General features: G+C 41.9%; 2 protein-coding genes across 9 annotated transcripts in view; both read right to left on the bottom strand.

Annotated features, from left to right (window-relative positions):
• The window catches only part of LOC129070740 (RNA-binding protein 12), a 37137-nt gene extending 31364 nt beyond the window's left edge, over positions 1-5773 (bottom strand). For 2 of the 7 annotated variants that reach the window (XM_054573838.1, XM_054573833.1), the window contains exons 1-2: positions 5623-5773; positions 347-431 (exon numbers count right to left, since the gene is read on the bottom strand). The gene's annotated coding sequence lies outside the window, so the exon portion shown is untranslated. Of the gene's footprint in view, positions 1-346; positions 432-5283 lie in introns of all 7 variants that reach the window. The other 5 variants (XM_054573835.1, XM_054573830.1, XM_054573834.1 and 2 more) reach the window with 3 other exon arrangements.
• Positions 5774-8215: 2442 nt separating this feature from the next.
• NFS1 (NFS1 cysteine desulfurase) lies at positions 8216-21751 on the bottom strand. Of its 2 annotated transcripts, XM_054573827.1 has the most exons (14): positions 21626-21751; positions 20922-21031; positions 20102-20218; positions 19426-19509; positions 17168-17263; positions 16049-16201; positions 13735-13828; positions 13046-13180; positions 11265-11422; positions 10736-10841; positions 10574-10655; positions 9833-9916; positions 9337-9426; positions 8216-8947 (listed from the first exon to the last, which is right to left on the bottom strand). In XM_054573827.1, exons 1-14 carry the CDS (start codon positions 21720-21722, stop codon positions 8884-8886), a joined length of 1470 nt encoding a protein of 489 aa, XP_054429802.1. In that variant the 5' UTR covers positions 21723-21751; the 3' UTR covers positions 8216-8883. The 2 variants fall into 2 exon arrangements, with proteins under 2 accessions (XP_054429802.1, XP_054429803.1); XM_054573828.1 differs by lacking the exon at positions 17168-17263.
• Positions 21752-21755: the final 4 nt, after the last annotated feature.

Below are 21755 nucleotides of genomic sequence, written 5' to 3'. Positions count from 1 at the left end.
ATACCTGTAGTTCTAAGGAATATTAAAAAAACCATACCAATAACAAGCACCTGTATTTGCAATTAGTCTAAATGTTACTGAGGAAAGAAACAGCTACTTACTGCCTAATAATCAGGAATTCAGAAGAAATGCATCCATATAAAACTGACCCACAAAGGAAGCAACAACTGTTCCTCCATCATGGTACCCAATCCATCCCACCCTCTTCCCTCAGGTGAGCTTGTTTAAAAAAAAACAAAGCAAAACAAAACCCACAATTTAGTTACTACACATACTTTTATGTTACTTAATAAGCTATCTCATTTTATTTGGTATAAAAGCAAACCCTCTATTCAAAATCTCTTACCTGATAAAACAAGAGATGTATTTTCTTAACAAGAAGTAGAGGCCAAGTCAATCCTGTGGGCAACCAATTAAAACCAACTTTTAGACTGCAATAGAGAATAAACGGAGGCAAAAATCAATGCAGGAAACACAAAACACGCACAGGCCACACTGAACTGTACATTACCAAGGCGAGTCTGAAACCAGAGTACTTCATTAGAATGCATATCAAAAATAATAAAATTAAAAAAAGAAGAAAAAGACATTACCAAAATCCTACACATGCTTATTACTCGGTACTGCTTTGAGATTTTAGTATCTCTCAAAACATTACATATTTATATACATCAAGAATGTGCCACAAATTAGTCCAAGAGTGAATAAATAAAACCTAACACAGCCATAAAACTCAGCTTTTCAGCTGGTAATTGCTTTTATCACATGATTAAACCAGTCCAGAAAATTCTGTAATACAAGTCAAACTATGACCTATTTTCTCAGGTTCCCAACAATTTTTGACGAAAAAGCACAATAACAAGTTTGTACAACACTCATTCCTGGACAAATTAAGTCATCAACTCAAGGGTACTCCTGGATATTATTGCAATTACTCTTTCAATGTATTTTTCCTTTGCACCAAAATAGCACCAAACACCAAAAATCATAAATGAAGAGACAAATCTGGCTAATAAGGACTAATTCCTAGTTAAAACCACTGGAGTTCAAAACATTAATGAAAAGTGCTTTCTTCCAACACCATTAACAGTCCCAACAAACTTATTTTTAACAACTTCCTAAAAACAACTGGCATATTAACAGTACTTCCCAATTAAAAACAGATCATCTTTCACTGGAATTTTTCATAAAATGGTGCACGTTAAGCAATTCACAAGCAATATAAATGACCAAATGATTAGACAACTATAGTCAAAAGGTCATTTATTTTTAAAATTCAGAGAAACAGAAAAAAAGTGTTACTGTTAGGCATTAAGATTATCAATAGAGTTCTATTAGAACAATGCTCATTTTTAACTGCTAGCTTTCAAGACCAAGATACCATCAGTGAGCTTAGTATTATCACAAAAAGTAAAACATTAAAAAAAAAATTTTAGTGTTACTCCAAACTTTTCTTAAAGGTCAAGCTAAACATCTTTTGGACAACTACTCAAATTACTCAACAGTGAGATTGTTTTGCCACAAAAAAGCTATGCAAATATCTCATAACAACGCTTTCAAAAACCCAGAGCATTATATTAATCTTTTTATGTTGTACAAATCAATCTTGTCTAAAGCGTTTTCAAACTTATCATTTGAATGGGTCGCAAAGGTAAATGTGAAACAGAAAAAGAGCTTGCTTTAAGTAAAGGCTATGAGCTAATAAAGCACCAGGGTAATTTTCTAGATAGGCACTTGTGGTAAACAGATGATCCCCTACTGGAGATTCCAATTCAAAAGATCTGGTGTGCGGCCAGGACATGTGCCCTACAGGTAAGAGAAACAAGTTCCTTAATCTCTTACCTTCCAGACCCAAGAAAGCACCTGATGTCCATCTGGAAAGAAACTATTCCCAGAAATTTCTACAGGTCTGCCAGAAATAACTGTAATAAGGAGGAAACATCCCATTCTACAAGAAAAAATTGAGAGGCCCAGCTGAACTTTTCAAATGCCTAGTTCAAGGTTTACGTGTTCAATTTACAGTACAAAATCAATCTAAAAGATAAAATAAAAATAAAATCAATCTAGACATAAATTTGTCAATTTCTATTTCAGCTAGGGGAAGGTCCATCTTACCCCATACCAAAGAAAAGTGCATAGAAAGTTCAGTAAAAACCAGAACTTTACTACTCTTGCTGCTGCACCTCCACCTTCAAATAGGCAAGGTATATAAACTGAGAACTGAACTACTTTTGTTTTCAACACCTCACTTTATGAAGAACACAGTAATTTAATAAAGGTATCACTGTTTTCCAGGAAAACTACTCATTCCTGTGTTTTGTTCTGTGACAAAAAAAAATGTCAGCCAGCAACTAAATGCAGGATACCAAAATGAAAAATCTACTCCATCAATCACCTTAAACTTTGGTGAATTTTAGGAGGATAAAACTGAAACATTTTACATAAATACATGTTTTACCTATGCACAGAGTAAAATGGTAGGAGAAGAGAAACTGGGCCTGATCTGCCATTAAGTCCACTGATACACATTTCAAAGGATCTAAAGAAGCTTGCTTTAGTAAATTCTTCTACTTTATGTCAGGAATTAGTTCTAACATACTGCTCTTGCTTCACTTTTACAAATACTACATTCTTGCATGTGCAAATTACAAATATCTGCTATAATAAGTATTGACAGGACAGATTTTCTTATTTACTGGCTATTCCAATCACCTGGAATTTCAGAATAAAATGTCTGACCAACAATCATCTTTTATCAGGAAGCCAAGGCATGGAACTTAACCATTTCCACTCTTCATCTGGTAATAAACATCCAACAGTGAATTTTAACTTTGTTGAGTAATCAGTCCTTAATCAGCAAGAACCAGGATACATCAGAGTTAAGTTCTTCAGGTTTAAAAGAAACAAAAACCAGTACCCCTCAAATGTTCACCTTAGAGATGAGCAAAAGAGAACCAATCATAATGGGCATAACACTGTCAACAGCATAATCAAATTATGGTAAGCATTACAGAAAACAAAAAAACACAGGTTTATCCAATTGATTTTGTTCCCATCCCCAAATGGATTACATTTCAGATTCTGGGATCATTCTTAATGAAACAATTCTGACACTCAGGGAGATGTGCCCTCTGATAGCACGTAACTCAACTTTCCCAGTCAATACTCAAAGGCAGCAAAATCATCAGTCATTTCTAAATAAGGTATTTATTCCTCCTTCCAAAAAGACTGTAATAAATTATTTTTCAATCCCCCCACAAATGCCAGCAAAAATGTTCATTATCTTACATGATTTAAACTTCAAAGTAACAATATTACTTCTAACCTAGCGGACCACATTCACCCTCACTAGCTGTCTGAAGTCTTAAAACCTGGCTATAAATTTAATGAACTAAACTCTGAAAACCAAAAGGTATGTGGGTAGTGGTAATAAAATCTGACAGAACTATTAATTAGGTAAGTTATTTTTCTGCTTACCTAAAACATTTAACAATATTCATTTTATTCCATGAACATTTATTAAGTACTTGTGGGCCACACAGGAGATACACAATTGTACAACAGCCCCTGGATTTTGGGGGGAGAGATCTAAAACCATCTTTCGTTCAACCATTACTGACACTTAGAAGTTCTTCCTATAACAGCTGCAAAAAATATTCATCTAAACTGAATGATGGAATAAAAACAGTATGAAATTGTCACTGGATTTCAGTACCTAGAACGTACTGGCCCACAAAAATCAAGTTCACATCTAAAAATTGTACCAACAGCCCCCAAACTCTCAATATGCAACAATCAAAACATTTGGCATGTCAAAGAAAGTGAAAAGGCCTCAAGTATACTGGTATTAGCACATAATAGTATGTTCCAAGTAACTACCACAATGGTTTCTAAAATTTCACATTTTTCACCTAACAGATATGAACGTACCAAAAATGGAAATTATGCATTATAATTCATAAACAAAATAAAATATTTGACCAAGCATATAAGGAGACATGAAAATGCATTCTGTTTCGTTAAAAAAATTTCCAGCAATACTAAGCACATCCTCAACTTTTATATAAACACGCTAAACATTTCATTTTCTTCAAAAGTTAATTACCATAAAATTATTTTAACCACCTATAGAACAGTTCTTCCCAACTTCTTTTTAATATTCTTGGAAAATACCTGAACACAATTACTTTCCACAAAGTCCAGAAATCCTCCGTTCTATCAAAGCTACCAAATTTCAAAAACAAGTACAACCAGTCTTGTATTACATTTCTGTAATTGAAAAACCGAAACGAGATAGACCTGTATGTCCAGACTTGTACAATTTTTCTCAATTTTCTCTACAATGCATTAACAATAAAAACTAGATAACAAAGGCAATTCACGTTGCTAATACTGCATCTTACAAAAACGGCACCATTTTAAACCAGTCAAGCAAGTGCTGTGAGAAATACTCCCGTCACAAGTCTCGCCAACAAACCTTCAGTTGCAATCACATTTTTTTTCGGTTATACTAAATGGCATCACCCTTATCTTGAATAATACAGAACCGTTCCTACCAACTACCCCAATTTACATCAGGTGATCTCTGGGAATCCAGGAGCCAAAGGAGGGTTTTAGGGTCTAGAAATCTCTCTTGCAGGGCCTGCAACTCTCAGTACACAATCCCAGAATACGGTTTAGCGCTGAATAACCCAGAATAACCCTCAACACCAAAACATTCAGATTTTTTCACTATAAAGCACACATTGATGGCACATAGACCTCATACATTTACAATCTAGCAGCTACGCCTCTGCACTGTGCCCATCCCGTCACTAACCTGTAGATCGTAAAAGCTCCTCCCACCCATTTCACGTGGCTGCAAACCAGCACGTCCAGCCTTCACCAGGGAAACTCAATTCACTCGGCATCAAAAGCACCCCCAGTCCACAACCCATTGGACACCCTCCTCCTTCAACGCTGGAGGCTGTCCCCCAAGGGATACCCTCGAGGATAAGCCCTGCCCCAGCGTTGGGCCTTGGAATCATTTCAACTACAAGCCCCTCCACCTTCAGGCCACGAATTCGGCCAGTGAAGACTTCCTCCCTAGATTTACAGGAATGTACCGACTAAAGCTTCCTCCCCACAGGTGTGTCCTAGTTACACTCCCTTTCCCGGTAAGCCACAGGGCCTCCTTTCCACTTCGGGTGGAGGGAGTGTCCTCACTACGATCCCCTCACTTTGGAAAACAGAGATGTAGTTACAATCTCTGCCCTCTTTGGGGTCATAGAAAATCTTGCTCACTTGGAATACAGGTGTGATTTCACTGCAGTCCCCTTTAGTTCGTAGGCCGCTGGGCTACCCAGCTCTGGCCTCCTCCCTCTCAGACCACGGGGGCGTCCTCGCTATAGCCTCGTCCCCACTTCGGTATGCAGGCTCATCCTCTCTTGCGTCCTTCTTGCATACGCTCAGGACTCAGAGGCACAAGTGGCGCTCCAGGCCCCCCGGAGCCGTACCCGACCCTTTTGTGTGGGGCGCTCGATGCCGCGAGCTCAGAGGCCTCCGAAGGCCCCGCCCCGGGCCACCAAGGGGCGGCTCGAGCCCCGCACAGCCCCGCCCGTTCCGGGGCTGCGGGAGTCTTACCGGGGAGCGCTGCGCGGCACCCGAACCCAGACCCGAGTTACCCCCCGCGCGAGTGCCTCCGCCCCGCGGCCGACAGCCCCTGCGCGAACGGCTTTCCGGAGCCTACAGCAGCCACCACCACCTTTGCCGCTTCACAAAATGGCCGCCAGCCCGCTCCGCAGGTCCGCGTTCCAGAAGGGGCGGGCTGGGGTAGTTGACGTCACGGACGAGACGGCGCAAGCGTACTGAGGGTTTCGTGCAATCTCCCGGAACTTGCGGGTGTTTGTCCGGGGAAGAGCTTTGAGTCCTTGAGTGCGACTCTTGCGCTCTAGCCGGGCCTTAAGAGAGAGGTTCTGGTGGTGGGATGGGTACAGTATCTGGATCGGCCCCTCCCTGCGGGACTCTGCAAATCGCTTCAATTCTTTAAGCCTTTGCGAAAGGAGGGAACTATCTTGTACCTACGTCGCATGGTTGAGAATTAAAAGTACCATAAAGTGGTGTCTAGTTCTGTTGATTCCCTGACGGAAGAACAAAAGCCTGATTTTTTCCATTAAAAAATCTCAATCAGGGCCCTGACCTGTGTGGGCGTCGTCCTGCAGAGCCAAGGGTTGCTGATTCGATTCCTGGTCAAGGCACATGCCTGGGCTGCGGTTCGGTAACTAAGCTCGGGGCTCCTGAGTGAGGTAACCAATCCATGTTTCTCACATCATGTTTCCCTTTCTCCCTCCCTTCCCCTCTTTCTAAAAATAAATAAAACCTTTTTAAAAAATTTAAATCAGGGAAGCCTTATCCACCTTCATTAACGCATCTACAGATGCACTTCAGTATTATTTTACTATAGACAAAATTATTCTGATGCTGCTTCTATCCAGGCCTCCCAGACTCCACTGGCTCTGTGTATACCCTTTATCTTGATGAATGTCAACGTAATTGAACTAATCTTCCAAGACAGAAAGTAAAGATCAACTAAAAAAGTCAGGAACCAGGCCGGAGGTTGTGGGTTCCATTCCTGCTCAGGTCACATAGAAGAATCAACCAATGAATGCACAAATAAGTGGAACAGCAAAAGGATGTTTCTCTCTCCCTCTTCTCTAAAATAAGTATATTAATTAATTTTTTAAAAAATCAGAGGCCCTACCCTGGCTGGTGCGACTCTGGATTGAGCACCAGACTGTGAACCAAAATGTCACTGGTTCAATTCCCAGTTAGGGTACATGCCTGGGATTTGAGCCAAGTCCCCAGTTAGGGGTGTACAAGAGGCAACTGTGGGTATCGCTCTCACACACTGATGTTTCTCTCCCTTTCTCCCTCCTTTCCCCTCTACCTAAAAGTAAATAAATAAAATATTTTAAAGAAAAGTTAAAAAAATAAAAAATCAGGGGTCTTAACCAGTGTTAAGTTGGGTGATGTATATTAACTCGGTACTATCTTTGCAACCTTTTGCAAAATCTGAAATTGTTCAAAATACAGGCCTACCCGGGTAGCTCAGTTGGTTAGATTGTCATCCGATATACCAAGGTTGTGGGTTTGATCCCAGGTCAGGTTACATACAAGAAGCAACCAATTACTGCATAAATAAGTGGAAGAACAAATCAATGTTTCTCATCAATAAATCAAAAGGATAAATACATAGCCCTGGACAGTGTCACTCAGCAGATGGAGTGCCGGCCCGTGAACTGAAAGGTTGCCAGTTCGATTCCCAGTCAGGGCACATGCCTGGGTTTCAGGCAAGGACCCCAGTTGGGGTCATGCACGAGGTAACCGGTTTATGTATCTCTCACGCATCCATGTTTCTCTCCCTGTCTTTCTCTCTCCCTTCCCACCTCTCTAAAAATAAATAAAATCTTTAAAAATAAATACATACATAAAATTATGCAAAATTTAAATTTTATTTTAAAAACTTTTCTAATTTCATCTTCTTCCCTTATCTGCATTTACCATACTTTAGCTTAGTGGCTTTCAAACTCTTTTGACCACCACCCACATAAGCAATACATTTCCAACTTGGCATATGCATGCAAATATATAATTATAGAATATTTAAAATATGTGTAATGTAGTCTAATTTACTTTACTCTCATTTGTATGTGTTGTTGGTAACTACCCACTTATGGTTTCAGACCCACAAATGGAAAAATTCTATACTAGCTGCACTGGCCTATTGGTTTCTCAAATACACCATGCTTTTGCATACCTCAGTCCCTTTGCTTTTGCTGCTTTCTCATCCCTCCCTCATTCCTAGCTTTATCCATGACTGGAAATCACATTTTTGCTTAACTAACACCTCCTCAAAAAAGCTTTCATAGTATACTCAGCATAGTAGTTTTTCCCCATTATTTCCTTTTACTTCTCTAATTCTTTCATAGCACTCATCACAATCTATAATAGCCTTATTTGTTTACTCTTTGTTTTCTGTCTTTCCACAAGAATGAGGGCAAGGTCCTTTTTGGTCCAGAACAATATCAGGCTCCTGACAGGCACTCAAATAACTGTTGAAAGAAGAGATATGCAAGCAGACTGAGTCATCTATGGAAATCAATTGTAGTAGTAGTCTGCTCCACAATTCCCAAGCACATCTTGAAATTTTCCTTGGGCTTCTCATAAAGTCACAGAATAAATAGAGGAATATGATTTTACTTCTCCAATCTGCAAATTAACAAACTTTTAAAAAGAATCAAATTATTAGAATAATAGGTAGGATCAAAGAGGTATTTCTCACTCTACTAGGTCAAAAGAAAAGAATACAAGGATAGAGAAAAGACAAGCTTTCTAAGATCTGTTTAGTCTACAATTGATATGAAAAGGTAGCCTTTGGGGCCACAAAAAAAGATTAAATCATAGTTGATTACGTTTGTTCCCGAAGGAATCAGTCTTGCTCATGGCTGTAAGTGACAACTCAAATGTCCAAGTGCAGCACCAGGGTCCCTGAACAAAGAGCCTTCTTTCAGTTTTGGCTCATCCCACCAAGGATATAGACGTGTCCAGCAGCAATATCATAACAAATGTTCCTCCTGTTTCAGGGTGAGACACCCCCTCATTAGAGCAGAAAAGGACTCCTGGAGAGAAATAGGGAGGAGTGTTCCCTACCAAAGCAGCCAAGACCCCCAGAAAGATAGTATTCCTGTGTTTTTGCCTTGGAGATGAGCTGATGCTGAAGTCAACTGATTATAACAATTCTGGTTTTAACATGAAACACCCACTGGGTGTAACAAGGTGCTGGGCTGTGCATGGGTTGATGAGGCAGGAGCAGTCAGGCTAGCACAATGTCAGAGGTCCTTTCTTCTAGTGCTGGGTCCACTTGATGCTCTTAAGGTCAATGCCATCCTGCACCATCTCCCAGAGAGGGCTGCCAAAGAGAATAGGTATGGGATGAGTAATGGCTTAGAGAGGAAGCTGCCAACATTGGCTCCTAGGCCAAGAATCCTATATTAATTGGGAGTTGTCCTATATTTAATCTGGAGGTCACAAATTTTGTATTGATATCACTACAATGACAACTGTTAATACTATCAGTAACAATAATGAAAAACATCTAAATGAATGTGCTTCTTTAGTTTTTAAAAACATTTTTTCATATTGTGAAAACAAGTAGCCGAGGATATCCAGTTTCTTGCTTTGTGGAACACCTAAATCCTAAAATCCAAGTAACATTAGTTTCCGGCTGTGTGAACACAAGAGCACAAGGACAAGAGAGGAGCCAGCACTGCCATTTCTTTCTGGTACAGCAGTGCATACCTCATTTCTCGAAGACGCTTCACATGGTGAATGCATTTTTCCACTGTATAGTCCACTTCCTCCTCTGTAGTGAAACGGCCAATGCCAAACCTGAAAAAGGCACAGGGGAAGAGCTCTGCATCAGAGCTCTGGCGCCGAGATGAGTTCTTTCAGCAAATACTCAGTGAGGCTCTACTCTACAAAGAACATGGAGAGAGCATGGTGCTCCCACTCTAGGTCAGAGTGTTTCAGAGTTTCTATGGTTTGTGAACCAGCCACATCAGAATCACCTGAGATGTTTCCTACTCCTCCACACCCAGTGAATCAGAATCTCTGAGTGTGGGACTCAGAAATCTGTATCTTGCACAAACTTCCCAGGTGATATTCAATGATGTCTGAAAAATCACTGCTCCAGAAACTTTCATGAAGAATTAAGAAGAGATAAGGAAAACTAGATTGAGGAACACGAAAACAGGAGAGGAAATACACAAAAGAGGGTGCAGCTCAACTGACTGACCTGATAGAAGAGTGAGCTAAGTCCTCATCAGCACCAATTGCTCGAAGGACATAAGAGGGCTCCAGGGATGCAGAGGTGCAGGCACTGAGGAGAAAGACACAGAGCCTTGCTCATTTCATCATAAACATCTGCTTTTGGCCCCAAACCCCTGTTTGGTCCCACTTCCCATGTCCCTGAAGTCATACCATGGAGACAAAAGAGACATTCTCATTTGTCAGAGCTAAAGGGCCTGATGCGACCTGCACCTTCTGGGATATGGATCTAGCTCCTCTGGCCCATATGAAGGATAAACTCCTTGAGCAAGGACACTGCCACAGTGTGACACCACATGAGCTAGTGTGACAAGAGGCAGCAGAACATGTGCTCACTCCCCTATGCCTGAACACACCATACTCTACCAGCCTAAATGTCAGCTTTTAAAACCCTTGGTGGCCTTTAAAGCATACTTCAATTCTAGGAGGCCTGCCACAACACTATTAATATAATACTAGAACAGATACATGCATCTCCTGGGTCAACAAAAGGCATAAAATTCTACCCCAGGAAACCCTCTTAGAGTGGCAAACTTTAGCCTGTGCCCAGCTAGCTAAAAAAAGAGATGCTTACAAAATGACCTCTGCTCTTAACTAAGAGCTCCTGTGCCTGCCATCTCTATACTGGGAAGCTTAATAATCTGTTATAACACTTAGAAGCCAAGCTAATCAGTCCTACCACAGTTCCTATCTGTCTGGTCCAACTTACCTCCCCGAAGATAAGGCAACATCTTTGAGTGCCATCAGTAGACTCTCCCCTTCCACATAGGCAAAGGAGAGATTGATACAGCCTGGAAGAAAGAACCACTATGATAGGAGTCTCAGAGTCTCACACTCTTTCAGAATGGGAATAGAAAGGGCATGTTTATACCTGGGTAATGGTGCTCAGGGTCCCCATTCATCACCACATCTGGAAGGCTCTTCATAATCTTCTGTGTCAGCCGCTCTGCTAACTTTGAAATTCGCTTGTGGTCATACTGAGGAACAAGCAAGGGAGAACTAAGCATAGTGACCACCAACAGCACAGAAACACATTGGATGAGGAATCCTCCTGTGCCCAGAAATGACTCTGCATCAGACCCACCTATCATCCTGTGTTACTCATGGAGAACACTGTATCCCTAGCACTGAGCACAGCACCTGATATGCAAAGGTGCTAAGTAACTAGACACATGGTTCTAATATGCCAAAAATAAATGAGCTGGTATCTACTGAAAGGGCCTGGATTTTGGAGTCCATAACACCGCTCTCTAGAACAAGATGCCAGCAGCACCAGAACAAGGATGGTTTTCTTAAACCTCCTCTTGGGGTGGGGATCTGACTCAGTCATGCTGAGAAACCTCTAACAGGGGGCCCAGCACAGGGGAAAAAGCCATGAAAAGGAACTGGTCTCTCCATACCTCCATCTCTTGCTGTGCCACTTCACACGCGGCTCCCAGCCCCACCACCAAGGGTGTGGGCACTGTCCCAGACCGCATACCCCGCTCCTGCCCCCCTCCACTCTGCAGGGCCTCTACACGCACACGGGGCCGACGGCGAATATAGATGGCACCAACTCCTGGGAAACAAAGTTTGTTACAAAAAAGAGAAAAAGAAAAGTTCAGATGAAATAAAATATCACTTTCTAAAGGGGTCAAAAATATTCTTTCAACTTTTATGTAAGCTTGAATTTTTTTAAATAAAAAGAGCTGAGGGAAAAGAAAAAAACACAGCAAAAGCATACATAATATTTATCAAAATTATTTAACATCAGAAAGGTAACTAGCAGAAGGAGTAAAGGCTCATTTTATGTTTAAAGTAACTCCTTGCCCTGGCAGGGCAGCTCAGTTGCCTAGTGTTGTCCCATACTCCAAAAAGGTTGCAAGTTTGATCCCTGCGCAGGACACATACAGGAAACAACCAGTGAATGCATAAATAAGTGAAACAACAAATCAATGTTTTTCTCTCTCTCCCCCTCCCCCTTTCTCGCTAAAATTAATAAATTAAAAACAATTTAAAAATAAAAATAAAGTAGCTCCTGCCCTGGCTGGGTGGCTCAGTTGGTTGGATTATCATCCCATACACCAAAAGGTTGCAGGTTTGATCCCTGGTCAGGGCACATACCTACATTTCGGGTTCGATCCCCAGCTGGGGGCACACACATATATATCTATATCTTCAATGAAAGGCAATAAAAGCAAACTTTAGTTAAAGATAGAATGGCAGTTGGGCTTTTTAAAATAGTAGCTTACAAAAACACTTTGCCACCTCTGGGAACCTTTAGAAGAAGTCATCTTACATACTGCCAGGAGCTAGCACACTTTTTCCCACAGGGTGTACACTCAGATGATATACCCTGCAGACACAGAAAGGGTACTAGCATTATCAACCATCACAGGACCTCACCCCAGAGACAAGGGGAGGAACTGTTTGTTTTTTATGGCTACCTCCATAAAATAGAGGACAACAGTATTTTCACAAAGCTGGCGTAAAGAGGCAGAATTCTAGCTAGAAAACTTTCGTAGGCCAAGACCCCATGAAATAAACAAGTATTCTTGAGAGACGAACAGGAGCACAGACGACCAAGTCTAGGAACAAACACCAAGAGATGTACAACCCACACAACCTTCCTCTACACTAATGCAAGACAGAGGGGAATGAAGGACTCAAAGAATGTTACTCTGCATAGAGGGGAGGCAAGGTAGCTGGACATAACCCCCGATCCTCAACCAAATTGACGTCTACATGCTTTCTCAGGATTTTCTAAAGAGGACAGGGAAGAATGGTATGCTACATGGCAACTATGAGGATCTACAAATACACAAGTGTTCTCGGCTGCTGCTCAGTGACACTTGTAGCACCCCTCCAAGCCTTTCCCACCCCCTTCTTCTTTCCCCAAAGACCATTACCTTCACCTTCCCCTCTCCTAAGCCTTGTCCAAAGGCCCTTTCTTCTGACTCTGTAACTTGTTATCCCAGCCTACGCAGCCCAGATGGCTCACTTCTACTACTTCTGTAACTTTCTAAGTAAACTTTTTCTAATGATTTAAAAAATAAATAAATAAATAAATAACACTTGCATTCTGCAAGGCACTCTGAATTTACAACTGAGAGAAATGGTAGACCCAAATGGATCCAAGGAACACCTGTCAAAGGGTTTACTGGGAGGTGCAGAGCAGAGGAACTCTAGAAGGGGCTGGTACCTTTGGGACCATAGATTTTGTGACCACTGATGCTCATGAGATCAATTTTCATGTCGTTGACATCAAGCGGGATTTTTCCAACAGCCTGGGCTGCGTCGGTATGGAAATAGACCTTTTTGGAACTGCAAATCCGCCCTGAGGAAACAACAATGTTGGAAAGTCACCTAGCAGTAGTCCCACAATGTACCATGAGTTCTAGGGCAAAACTGTGTCAGGCATTAGCCTCTAACCATAAAAATCATTCTCTCCCCTCTCTCTTTCTCTCTTCAACACTGGTCTTTCAATATATCAGATTAATGTTCATATTCTTTTTTATTTAAAAGAGGCAGAAATTAACAGACAGAGTTGCTAATGTGACTTAAAGGTTACAGGGCGAGTCTCTGGCACTAAGTGAGCATAACAAAGAGATATCCAAAAGTGAAAAAGGTCAAAGAGGAAGAGAACAAAGAGTAGATGTTTTCTTTTCTTTTCTTTTTTTGTTTTGTTTACTGCACCAACTGCAGAAAAATGAAAAGAACATAAAACGTACTAGACCTGGCTATAAATACTGGCTATGCCATTTACAACATGTCTCTTTCCCCAGATTTTCTCACTGCACTCTATGAAGTATTATAGCGCCCAGTCCACTCCTGCTCCTCAGAAGAATCCCAGTGGTAGGCAAGCAACAGGTGAGTATCCAGGATACTCACCTATTTCTGCAATGGGCTGCTTCACTCCAATCTCATTGTTCACAGTCATGACTGAGACCAGGCTGGTATCGGGCTGAATGGCAGCTTCCAGGTCCTAAGAGTAACAGGAGTAAGGAGACTATATAGTACTACCAAGTAGTCCTCCCTAACTAAGAATGTAGACAAGCTTAGCCTTGAAAAGGAGTCTTTTGCTACATACCTATCAAAATGGCTTAAATAAGAATAGTGACAATTCAATAATGCTGGCGAGGATGCAAAGAAATTTTATCATTCGTACACTATTCGTGGGAACACAAAATGGTACAGCGACAATGGAAAACACTTCAGCAGTTTTTGTTCTTTGTAAAACTTGTGAACAAAAAGGAGAGCTGTGCTAAATCAGTGACCAAAAGTAACTTCATATGGTGATCTGGTCAAAAATTTCCCAACTGGCCCTGGCTGGTGTGGCTCAATGGACTGAGCTCTGGCCTGTGAACCAAAAGGTCGCCAGTTCAATTCCCTGTCAGGGCACATGCCTGGGTTGCAGGCCAAGTCTCCAGTAGGAGTTGCATGAAAGGCAACCACACATTGATGTTTCTCTCCCTCTCTTTCTCTCTCCCTCCCCCACTATCTAAAAATAAATAAATAAAAACTTAAAAAAAATTTCCTAACTGGACCCTGGCCTGAGAGCTCAGTTAATTAGAGTGTCATCCAGATACGCCAAGGTGGCAAGTCTGATCTCCAGCCAAGGCACGTGCAAGAGGCAACCAATGAATGCATAGATAAGTAGAACAAATTGATGTTTGTCTTCCCTCTTCTCTCTAAAAAATCAATTTAAAAAATTGTTTTAAGTCAAAACAATATGTACTACTGGGTACCTATTAGTAAACAAACAAACAAAATCCTAATTGAGCTGGTGTGGTGGTTGCTCCTGCCCCAGGCCTATAACTTCCTTAATAAAAGGTTTAGCTTTGCCTTAGCACTTCCTATCCATTTTCTAGGCCATCTAGGTTAACACACCTTTGAAAAGCCAGAGTAATCCTCTTTTCCACACCCCTCAGAGGTGTAAGCACCCTTAGAGCACATAATCTTGTTAATTATCCTGAAAACCAATCATAGAGATTTCTCCACCTTGTTTTCTTCCATCTTCATGTAATCCTTATGTTCCCACCTTAATTCCAAGTGTACAATACAGGGTTCTGTCTACAAACTGTATCTTAGGATTTATCTAGGGATGCTAGGATCCAAAATCTGGTGGGCTAAGTGCTTGGACTCACTAGCTGAAATGTACATATAAAGATATGGTGCAAAGTGGGAAACATTCTTCTAAAAACTACCCTCCCTCTTTAGAGTGGAGAGAGACATCAGCGTAAGGGAGGAGGAGGACAGAGCTTTGCCATGATATGAGCCCCTGGCATCCTGCACTATGTCCAGTGGCTCCCACACAAACCAGGAAGCACCAACAAAGCTGAGAAATAAATCCTCGGAGAAAAGGAAGATGACAGAAGAAATCAAAGGGGAATGTTGAAATGATAAAGCCTGCATCATTTGCTGTTGTGGTGCCATTTGCTATGCAGGCCTATGACCTTGTTAAACACGACTGCCATTTTACTCTTCTGAGCTTCTATCCCCAGGACTGGTAATTACTGGAAAACAAGAACAGAAGGACTAATGCCCCTCCCCACAACCTAGAGCTGCAGGCAAAAGATAACTTTGGAGCAAACTGCAGCTTCTGCAAAACCAATCAAAACCTTCTGTGTTACAACGACCCCCAAACAGCCTAGAGGCAGCACATCCACAATCTCCCCCGTTCATAATCCAAGAAAAGTTCAAAGCCCCCACCCCTCAGTGCTGGTGTATCTCTCTGCACCAAGCCCCTCTCCTCTCTTGAAGCATGCATGAAAACTTGGCTCTCAGCCAGTGGTGTCGAACCTGCAGCCTGTGGCCGCTTGCACCCCAGGATGGCTATGAATGCAGCCCAACACAGGATTGTAAATTTACTTAAAGCCTTGTTTTGCTCACCAGTTTTCGTTAGTGTTTGTGTATTTTATGTGTGGCCCACGACAACTCTTCTTCCAGTGTGGCCCAGAGATGCCAAAAGTTTGGACACCCCTGCCTACACTTTCTTCTCTTTGTGAATTCTTTCACAGCCCACATCACCGACCACCCCAACAAATACACTGTCATTTTCTCTGCCAGGCCTACTTCTCTAAGACACATTCTCATCATTGGCGCTAGTCCTTCCTTTGGGCTTGAGCTGAGGCTGAAGAGGGAGATTTATAGACTGAAGCCATGCTCCTCCGAATTTTTCCCTCCCACCAGGAGCCAGTCCTACCTTCAGGTCAATGATCCCACTCTTCTTCACTGGGAGGTAGGTGACCCGAAAGCCCTCAGCTTCCAGTGAACGGCAAGAGTCCAAGACACATTTGTGTTCTGTCTGGGTGGTGATCAAGTGCTTTTTCCGTGACCTGTAAAACCTGGCCACCCCCTATAAATGGTGGTGGTAGAAGGAAGGAGAATATAGTCAGAGATATAGCAATGACTTCAATCCCATTTGTAAAGGAAAGTGGGCAAGGGTGGTAGGCTCCAACATCAATTCTCTGACACTGACTGGGTATCCTACAAATCAATTTAATTCTGATGCTAACACCCAGAGTTAAACGCAAATCCCACAGGTTAAGGGGCTCAGTCCCAGAAGACTGCTCCCACTTAAATGCGAGCCACAAGTCCTGGGTGTCACAAGCACCATCCATACTTCTGCCCAGCTTGGTACAAATCCAGGGCTTCCCACAGCCCTATAAAGTTCAGTAATTCACTAGAATGACTCACAGAACTCACTAAAAGTGCTGTGCTTATGATCAGGGTTTTATAATAAAAGAATACAGCTCAGGAACAGCCAAATGGAAGGGATGCGTAGGGTCAGGTCTGGAGTGAGGAGGAGTACAGAGTTTCTGTGCTGTCTCCTTGTGGAATCTAGCTAGGCACACCACCTTCTCAGCACACCCATGAGTTCACCAACCTGGAAGCTCCTCCAAGCCTCGTTGTCCAGAGTTTTTATGGGGGTTTCATTATGTGGGCATGAGTCATTTAATCTTTGGCCACAGGACTGAACTCAATCTCCAGTCCCACTCTCGGAGCTAGAAGTTCCACTCCTCTAATCACATCCTTGATAGTTCTGGAGTGACCAACCAGCCTTTCCCTTGAAGCTAAGGGCCCATTGCCCTGGCCAGGTAGCTCAGTTGTTTAGAGCATTGTCCCCAATATGCCAAGGTTGTGGGTTCGATCCCCTGTCAGGCACATACAAGAATCAACCAGTGAATATATAAATGAGTGGAACAGCAAATTACTGTCTCTCCTTCTTTGCTCTCTGCTTCCTCTCTCTTTCTAAAATCAATTAAAAAATAAAAAATAAGAAAAAAAAAAGGAAAGAAACTAAGGGCCCACCATGAATCACCTCATTACCATAAACTCGGATAAGGTCCAAAGGGGCTTGTTTTGAATAAGAAATGACAATCTTATCATCCAGGAAACTCCAAAGGTTTTTGAAGCTCTGTACCAGGAACAGAGAACAAAGACCAAATATATTCACAGGTGGAAAATAGGGAACATGCTTATCCTTTTCCCCCAAGCAAAAGCCTCTCTGTTTTATTTCTATTTAAATAGCAAAACATGCAAATATGGTGATAATGATACTCAAAGCTGGCAGTGTAGAAGTGAAACTCATACACTCACTGCTTATGGCAGTATTTATGCTATAACTCTTCAGAGAATTATGTAGAATTATGTCTTAAAAGCTGTATTCACATTCTTTAACTGTGATTCCTCTTTTGGGAGTTTACCTTAGGGAAATATTGCAGAAATAGGTGAAGCAATAGAGACAAAATATGCCTTAGTAGTGTTTATAATACTCAAGAAAAATGGAAAGGTTAAACACATTCAAAAAGAGAAGGAATAATAAAATAAATACTAAGTTGTAATAACACAACTTCATAAACAAGAATGTAGTGATATTAAAAATAATGGAGTTGGGAATGAAAGGACATAGGATATGTTATTAATAGCTACAGAAGAATAAATATGACATGCTACAATTTGTGAAAATATTAAAAGCAAATTTGTATATATGTAGAGTTTTTTTTCTGGGACAACGCTAAACAGATTTAGTGTAGAATTAACTTCATGGAGCAGGACTCGGGGTCAGAATAGGGGAGAAAGATTTACATTTTATGTTAAACTTTTCTACAGAGTTAAAAAATCTTACCACAAATACATTAATTACTTTTTAAAAATTAAAAAATAAAATGTGAAACCCCATTCCTCTAGAACTTATAATAGAACACTACCTTAAAAGCAGAATATAAAAACAATTAAGCTAAATTTAAAACAACATAAAAAGTATATGCTCTTAAAGACAAGGGAACAAAAAAAGAAAAACATTTCAAAGTTCCCCTTCTCCTATCCCACTTACCCACAGTGTAGAATGCTCTAATAGCAGATATATATTTACTCTACCTATCCAGGAGACTAATGAGAATACTGTCACAACTATTCTTAGCAATCCTTAACCTAGGTTTGGGACCCATGGAACCTTTCAAAACAAACATTTTCAAAGTTTGAAAACCATCCCCATTCTTTGGAGGGACCTGGCTCTGTGGTCTCTGCAAAACAAAGAAAGGACAATTTCCTGCTAACATGATTAGGCAGAAGGCTGATGTTTCTGGAGCCTGTCCCAAGCCTCCTACATTTACGACAGGTCAAAAAAACAAACAAACAAACAAAAAAAAACTGGAAGCACCATTGCAAGACAACAGTGTGAGGTGGTGGAGGAGTTGAACTAACAACAGCCCACAATTGATCAGAACCAGAGCATTTACACAAGTGATCCTGGTAACCAGGCTCAATCAAAGGTGATTGTTCTAGGAAACACTGACTACTGAGAGTGGCATTTTACTTTTGTAAGTACCAAATATCTTTATGTTCCAAGGAGAGAGTGACTTATCCCAGAATGGGTGACCAAGTGAATGCCACAAAAACCAATACTTGAAAACGGGGGCATCTAAAGAAACAGGTGGAGACCTGGCTGGTGTGGCTCAGTGGATTGTGTGCCGGCCTGAGAACCAAGGAGTTGCTGGTTTGACTCTCAGTCAGGGCACATGCCTGGGTTGTGGGCTAGTTCCCAAGCTGGGGGCATGCGAGAGGCACCTCATCAATGTACCTCTCACACATCGATGATTCTCTTCTTTCTCCCTCCCTTCTTCCTCTCTAAAAAATAAATAAAATATTTTTTAAAAAAAAGAAATGGGAGAAACTTGCTACAAACATATCTGAATAGGAAAAAAAGGGAAGGCTGAGAGGAGGGCAGCTCTGAAATCATATATATAGCTAAGAAACATGCCCAATTACAAGTGCATTCTGGACTTCACTGTGACCAAATCACTTCATCTCTGAAGTAGGTGCTGTCCAAAAAAATCAAGTGGTTAATGGTCCAAGAGCCACCTCCTTTCCTATCCAACTACCTTACTAAACTTACCTCAGTTCAATAGGAGCAAAGGGTTGAGGAAGCAAAAAAATCAGAAAGAGTTTGTGCTTGTGTCTTCTCTTTATAATAGGGTGGGAATGGGTGGCTGGGAAATACATGCATAAGCCCAGATGATAGAACACCATCTCCCAAGTCAACAAAGCCACGATATGCCCCTGATTCCCTTTTCTTACCTTAATTGCTATGTTATTGGATTCAGTAGCACCACTAGTGAAAATGATCTCACGAGGATCTGCCCCAATGAGAGATGCTACTTGCTGCAAACCAAGAAACAGAGATAAGTAACATCAGTTCCCCAGGAAAGTAGTGGTTATAGAACACAGCTAGGACAGAGCTCTAGATCAAGAAAAGCTCCACCGCATTCTATCAACTGCCCGAGAAGAAGCTCTGCACCTACTAGGGTCAGGCAAGAATAAATTCAATTTTGTCCCAGATCCCAGGCTCTTTTCCAGCCCATTAATACAAAATAATAAGAATAATATTGATGTTTTTAAGAAATCACCATTGAGATATATATAGCTCATATATATGTTAGTAAATACATCATAGCTAGCATTGTCTCATTTAATTCACCCAATAACACTAGGCAGTAGGAACTATTAAAATCTCATTTGCAATATAAGGAAACTGAGGCTTAGAAAAATTAGATAACTTGCCAAAGGTCATTTAGCTAGGAAATGTGGGAACTTATCAAATGCCTTCAGGGGGACTCCAAGGTCTGCTCTCTGAATGTCTTTCTGAAAGAGCCCCAAACCATTTCTACTTCCACCCACACTTACAGAGAAGAAAATGCCTCCCACAGGCCATTGAATCTTGCCATCAGTACCTCCTAGAATCATCTGCACTAACCTGGCGAGCACGTTCCATGGCTGCCTCACTCTCCCAACCGTAAGCATGTGTCCGGGAGTGTGGGTTCCCATAGTAGTTGACAAGGTAAGGAAGCATGGCATCAAGCACCCGAGGGTCCTGAACACAACAGAACAGATCAGTCTTCTTGAGCCCATAGTTAACTCAGGTCCCAGTCCATTTCCTCAGACGTCCCCAAACACACTCAAACCTTCAGACTTTGCCTAGATTAGGCTGCAAACGTTCCGACAGTTCCTCAGATACTAAACAAATTATCAACGTAATATACTCCCATTCCCAATCCACCTTCAATCAGGCTAGTCTACCATCTCCCCAGGAAATCTACAAACATTGTCTTGTCCTGACAGCCATTTCTGCAGGTGTTTCCATTCCTACTAGGAAGTCTGATCTACAAGGGGCTAGGACGTGAGTCCATATGTTGGTGAAACCTTGCATTAATATTCAAGTGCTTATCATGTGCCAAGCCACTGAGGCCTGTTTTGTGTTTTTTAATCCATTTACTACTTGCCCATATCCACACAGTCACTAAGTAGCAGTCCTGCTAATTCCAAAAGCCCATGCTTTTAACTAGTACTATAGTGCCTGCACTGAATGATTTGAAAAGATCAATAGCTTGGAAGTGGCTGAGCCATTTGTAATGGACTATAACTTAAGCCTCCTAATTCCTGGCTCACTGCTTTTCCCAGCACACACGCATCAATGGCACTTAGTTCTACAAGGATCCAGCCATTTCTGTATATTACCACTTTTACACTGTAATTCCTATAAACAGCATTGGGAAAAGCTGCCCGTCCATCCTTACCAGAGGAGTTGTGGCTTGCACATCCATATACAGAGGTCGCAGCACTGACTCCACCTCCGGAGCAGTGGCTGTATCTGAGGGAACAGCAGACTGGGGAGCATGGTCTAAAACTGACAAAAATATGGCACGGAGGGGCCAAGTGAGAAAGGATGAAACTATGGACACAGGGTATTCAAGACAACAGAAGGCAAAGGCCGGATGGACAGAAATTTAAGGAATGCTGGGGTTGAATCTTAATGAAAAAGGAAAGAAAACAGGATTTGAGCACTGTGAAAGAAGATAAGAGCAGAGAAAGGGTTCTTAGAGAGGGATGTTGGGACAATATTCAAATTGCATCGTTGGGAATGGGGAGACCTCTGAAAGGGCAAAGACATTTAGAAGGAATGTGGAGACATTGTAGGTAAGATCTCCTATAAAGATTAATCTGGCTAAACAACTGGCACCTCTAAAAGTTGGCCAGAAGTATGAAGGCCAAGTCTCAAAGGCACTGAGGGTCTGCAGGACGGGATCAGACGGGGGTCGCAGCGAAGTTACTAAGAAGGCCAGCCTGAGAATGCTGGAGGGGTACAGCCAAGGGGAAGAATCAGAGCTTCTGGGTTGCGGGCATAAGAGGGAGGCTATGGAATATTCAGGTGCGTCGCGGCGCGCAGGATAAAGGTCCGCTCCTTCTGCGAGGGTGGGAGCGAGCGGAACCCGGGGCGTACCGCGCAGGCGCAGACCCCGAGTGGGCGCTTCGGCTCTCGGGCCCGGAGCGACTGACACCGCCGCAGCCACCCGCCTCCAAGTTGTTCGGAGCAGCATCGTCTCGAAGGCACAGTCCCTAGTTCTAAGCGA

Source organism: Pteronotus mesoamericanus, unplaced genomic scaffold, assembly GCF_021234165.1.
Source record: "Pteronotus mesoamericanus isolate MK-2021 breed Mesoamerican mustached bat unplaced genomic scaffold, CSHL_Meso_final contig_25, whole genome shotgun sequence".
Lineage (NCBI taxonomy): Eukaryota > Metazoa > Chordata > Mammalia > Chiroptera > Mormoopidae > Pteronotus > Pteronotus mesoamericanus.
Note: the sequence above shows the minus strand (reverse complement) of the source record. Positions and strands in the feature narration are given on the sequence as shown.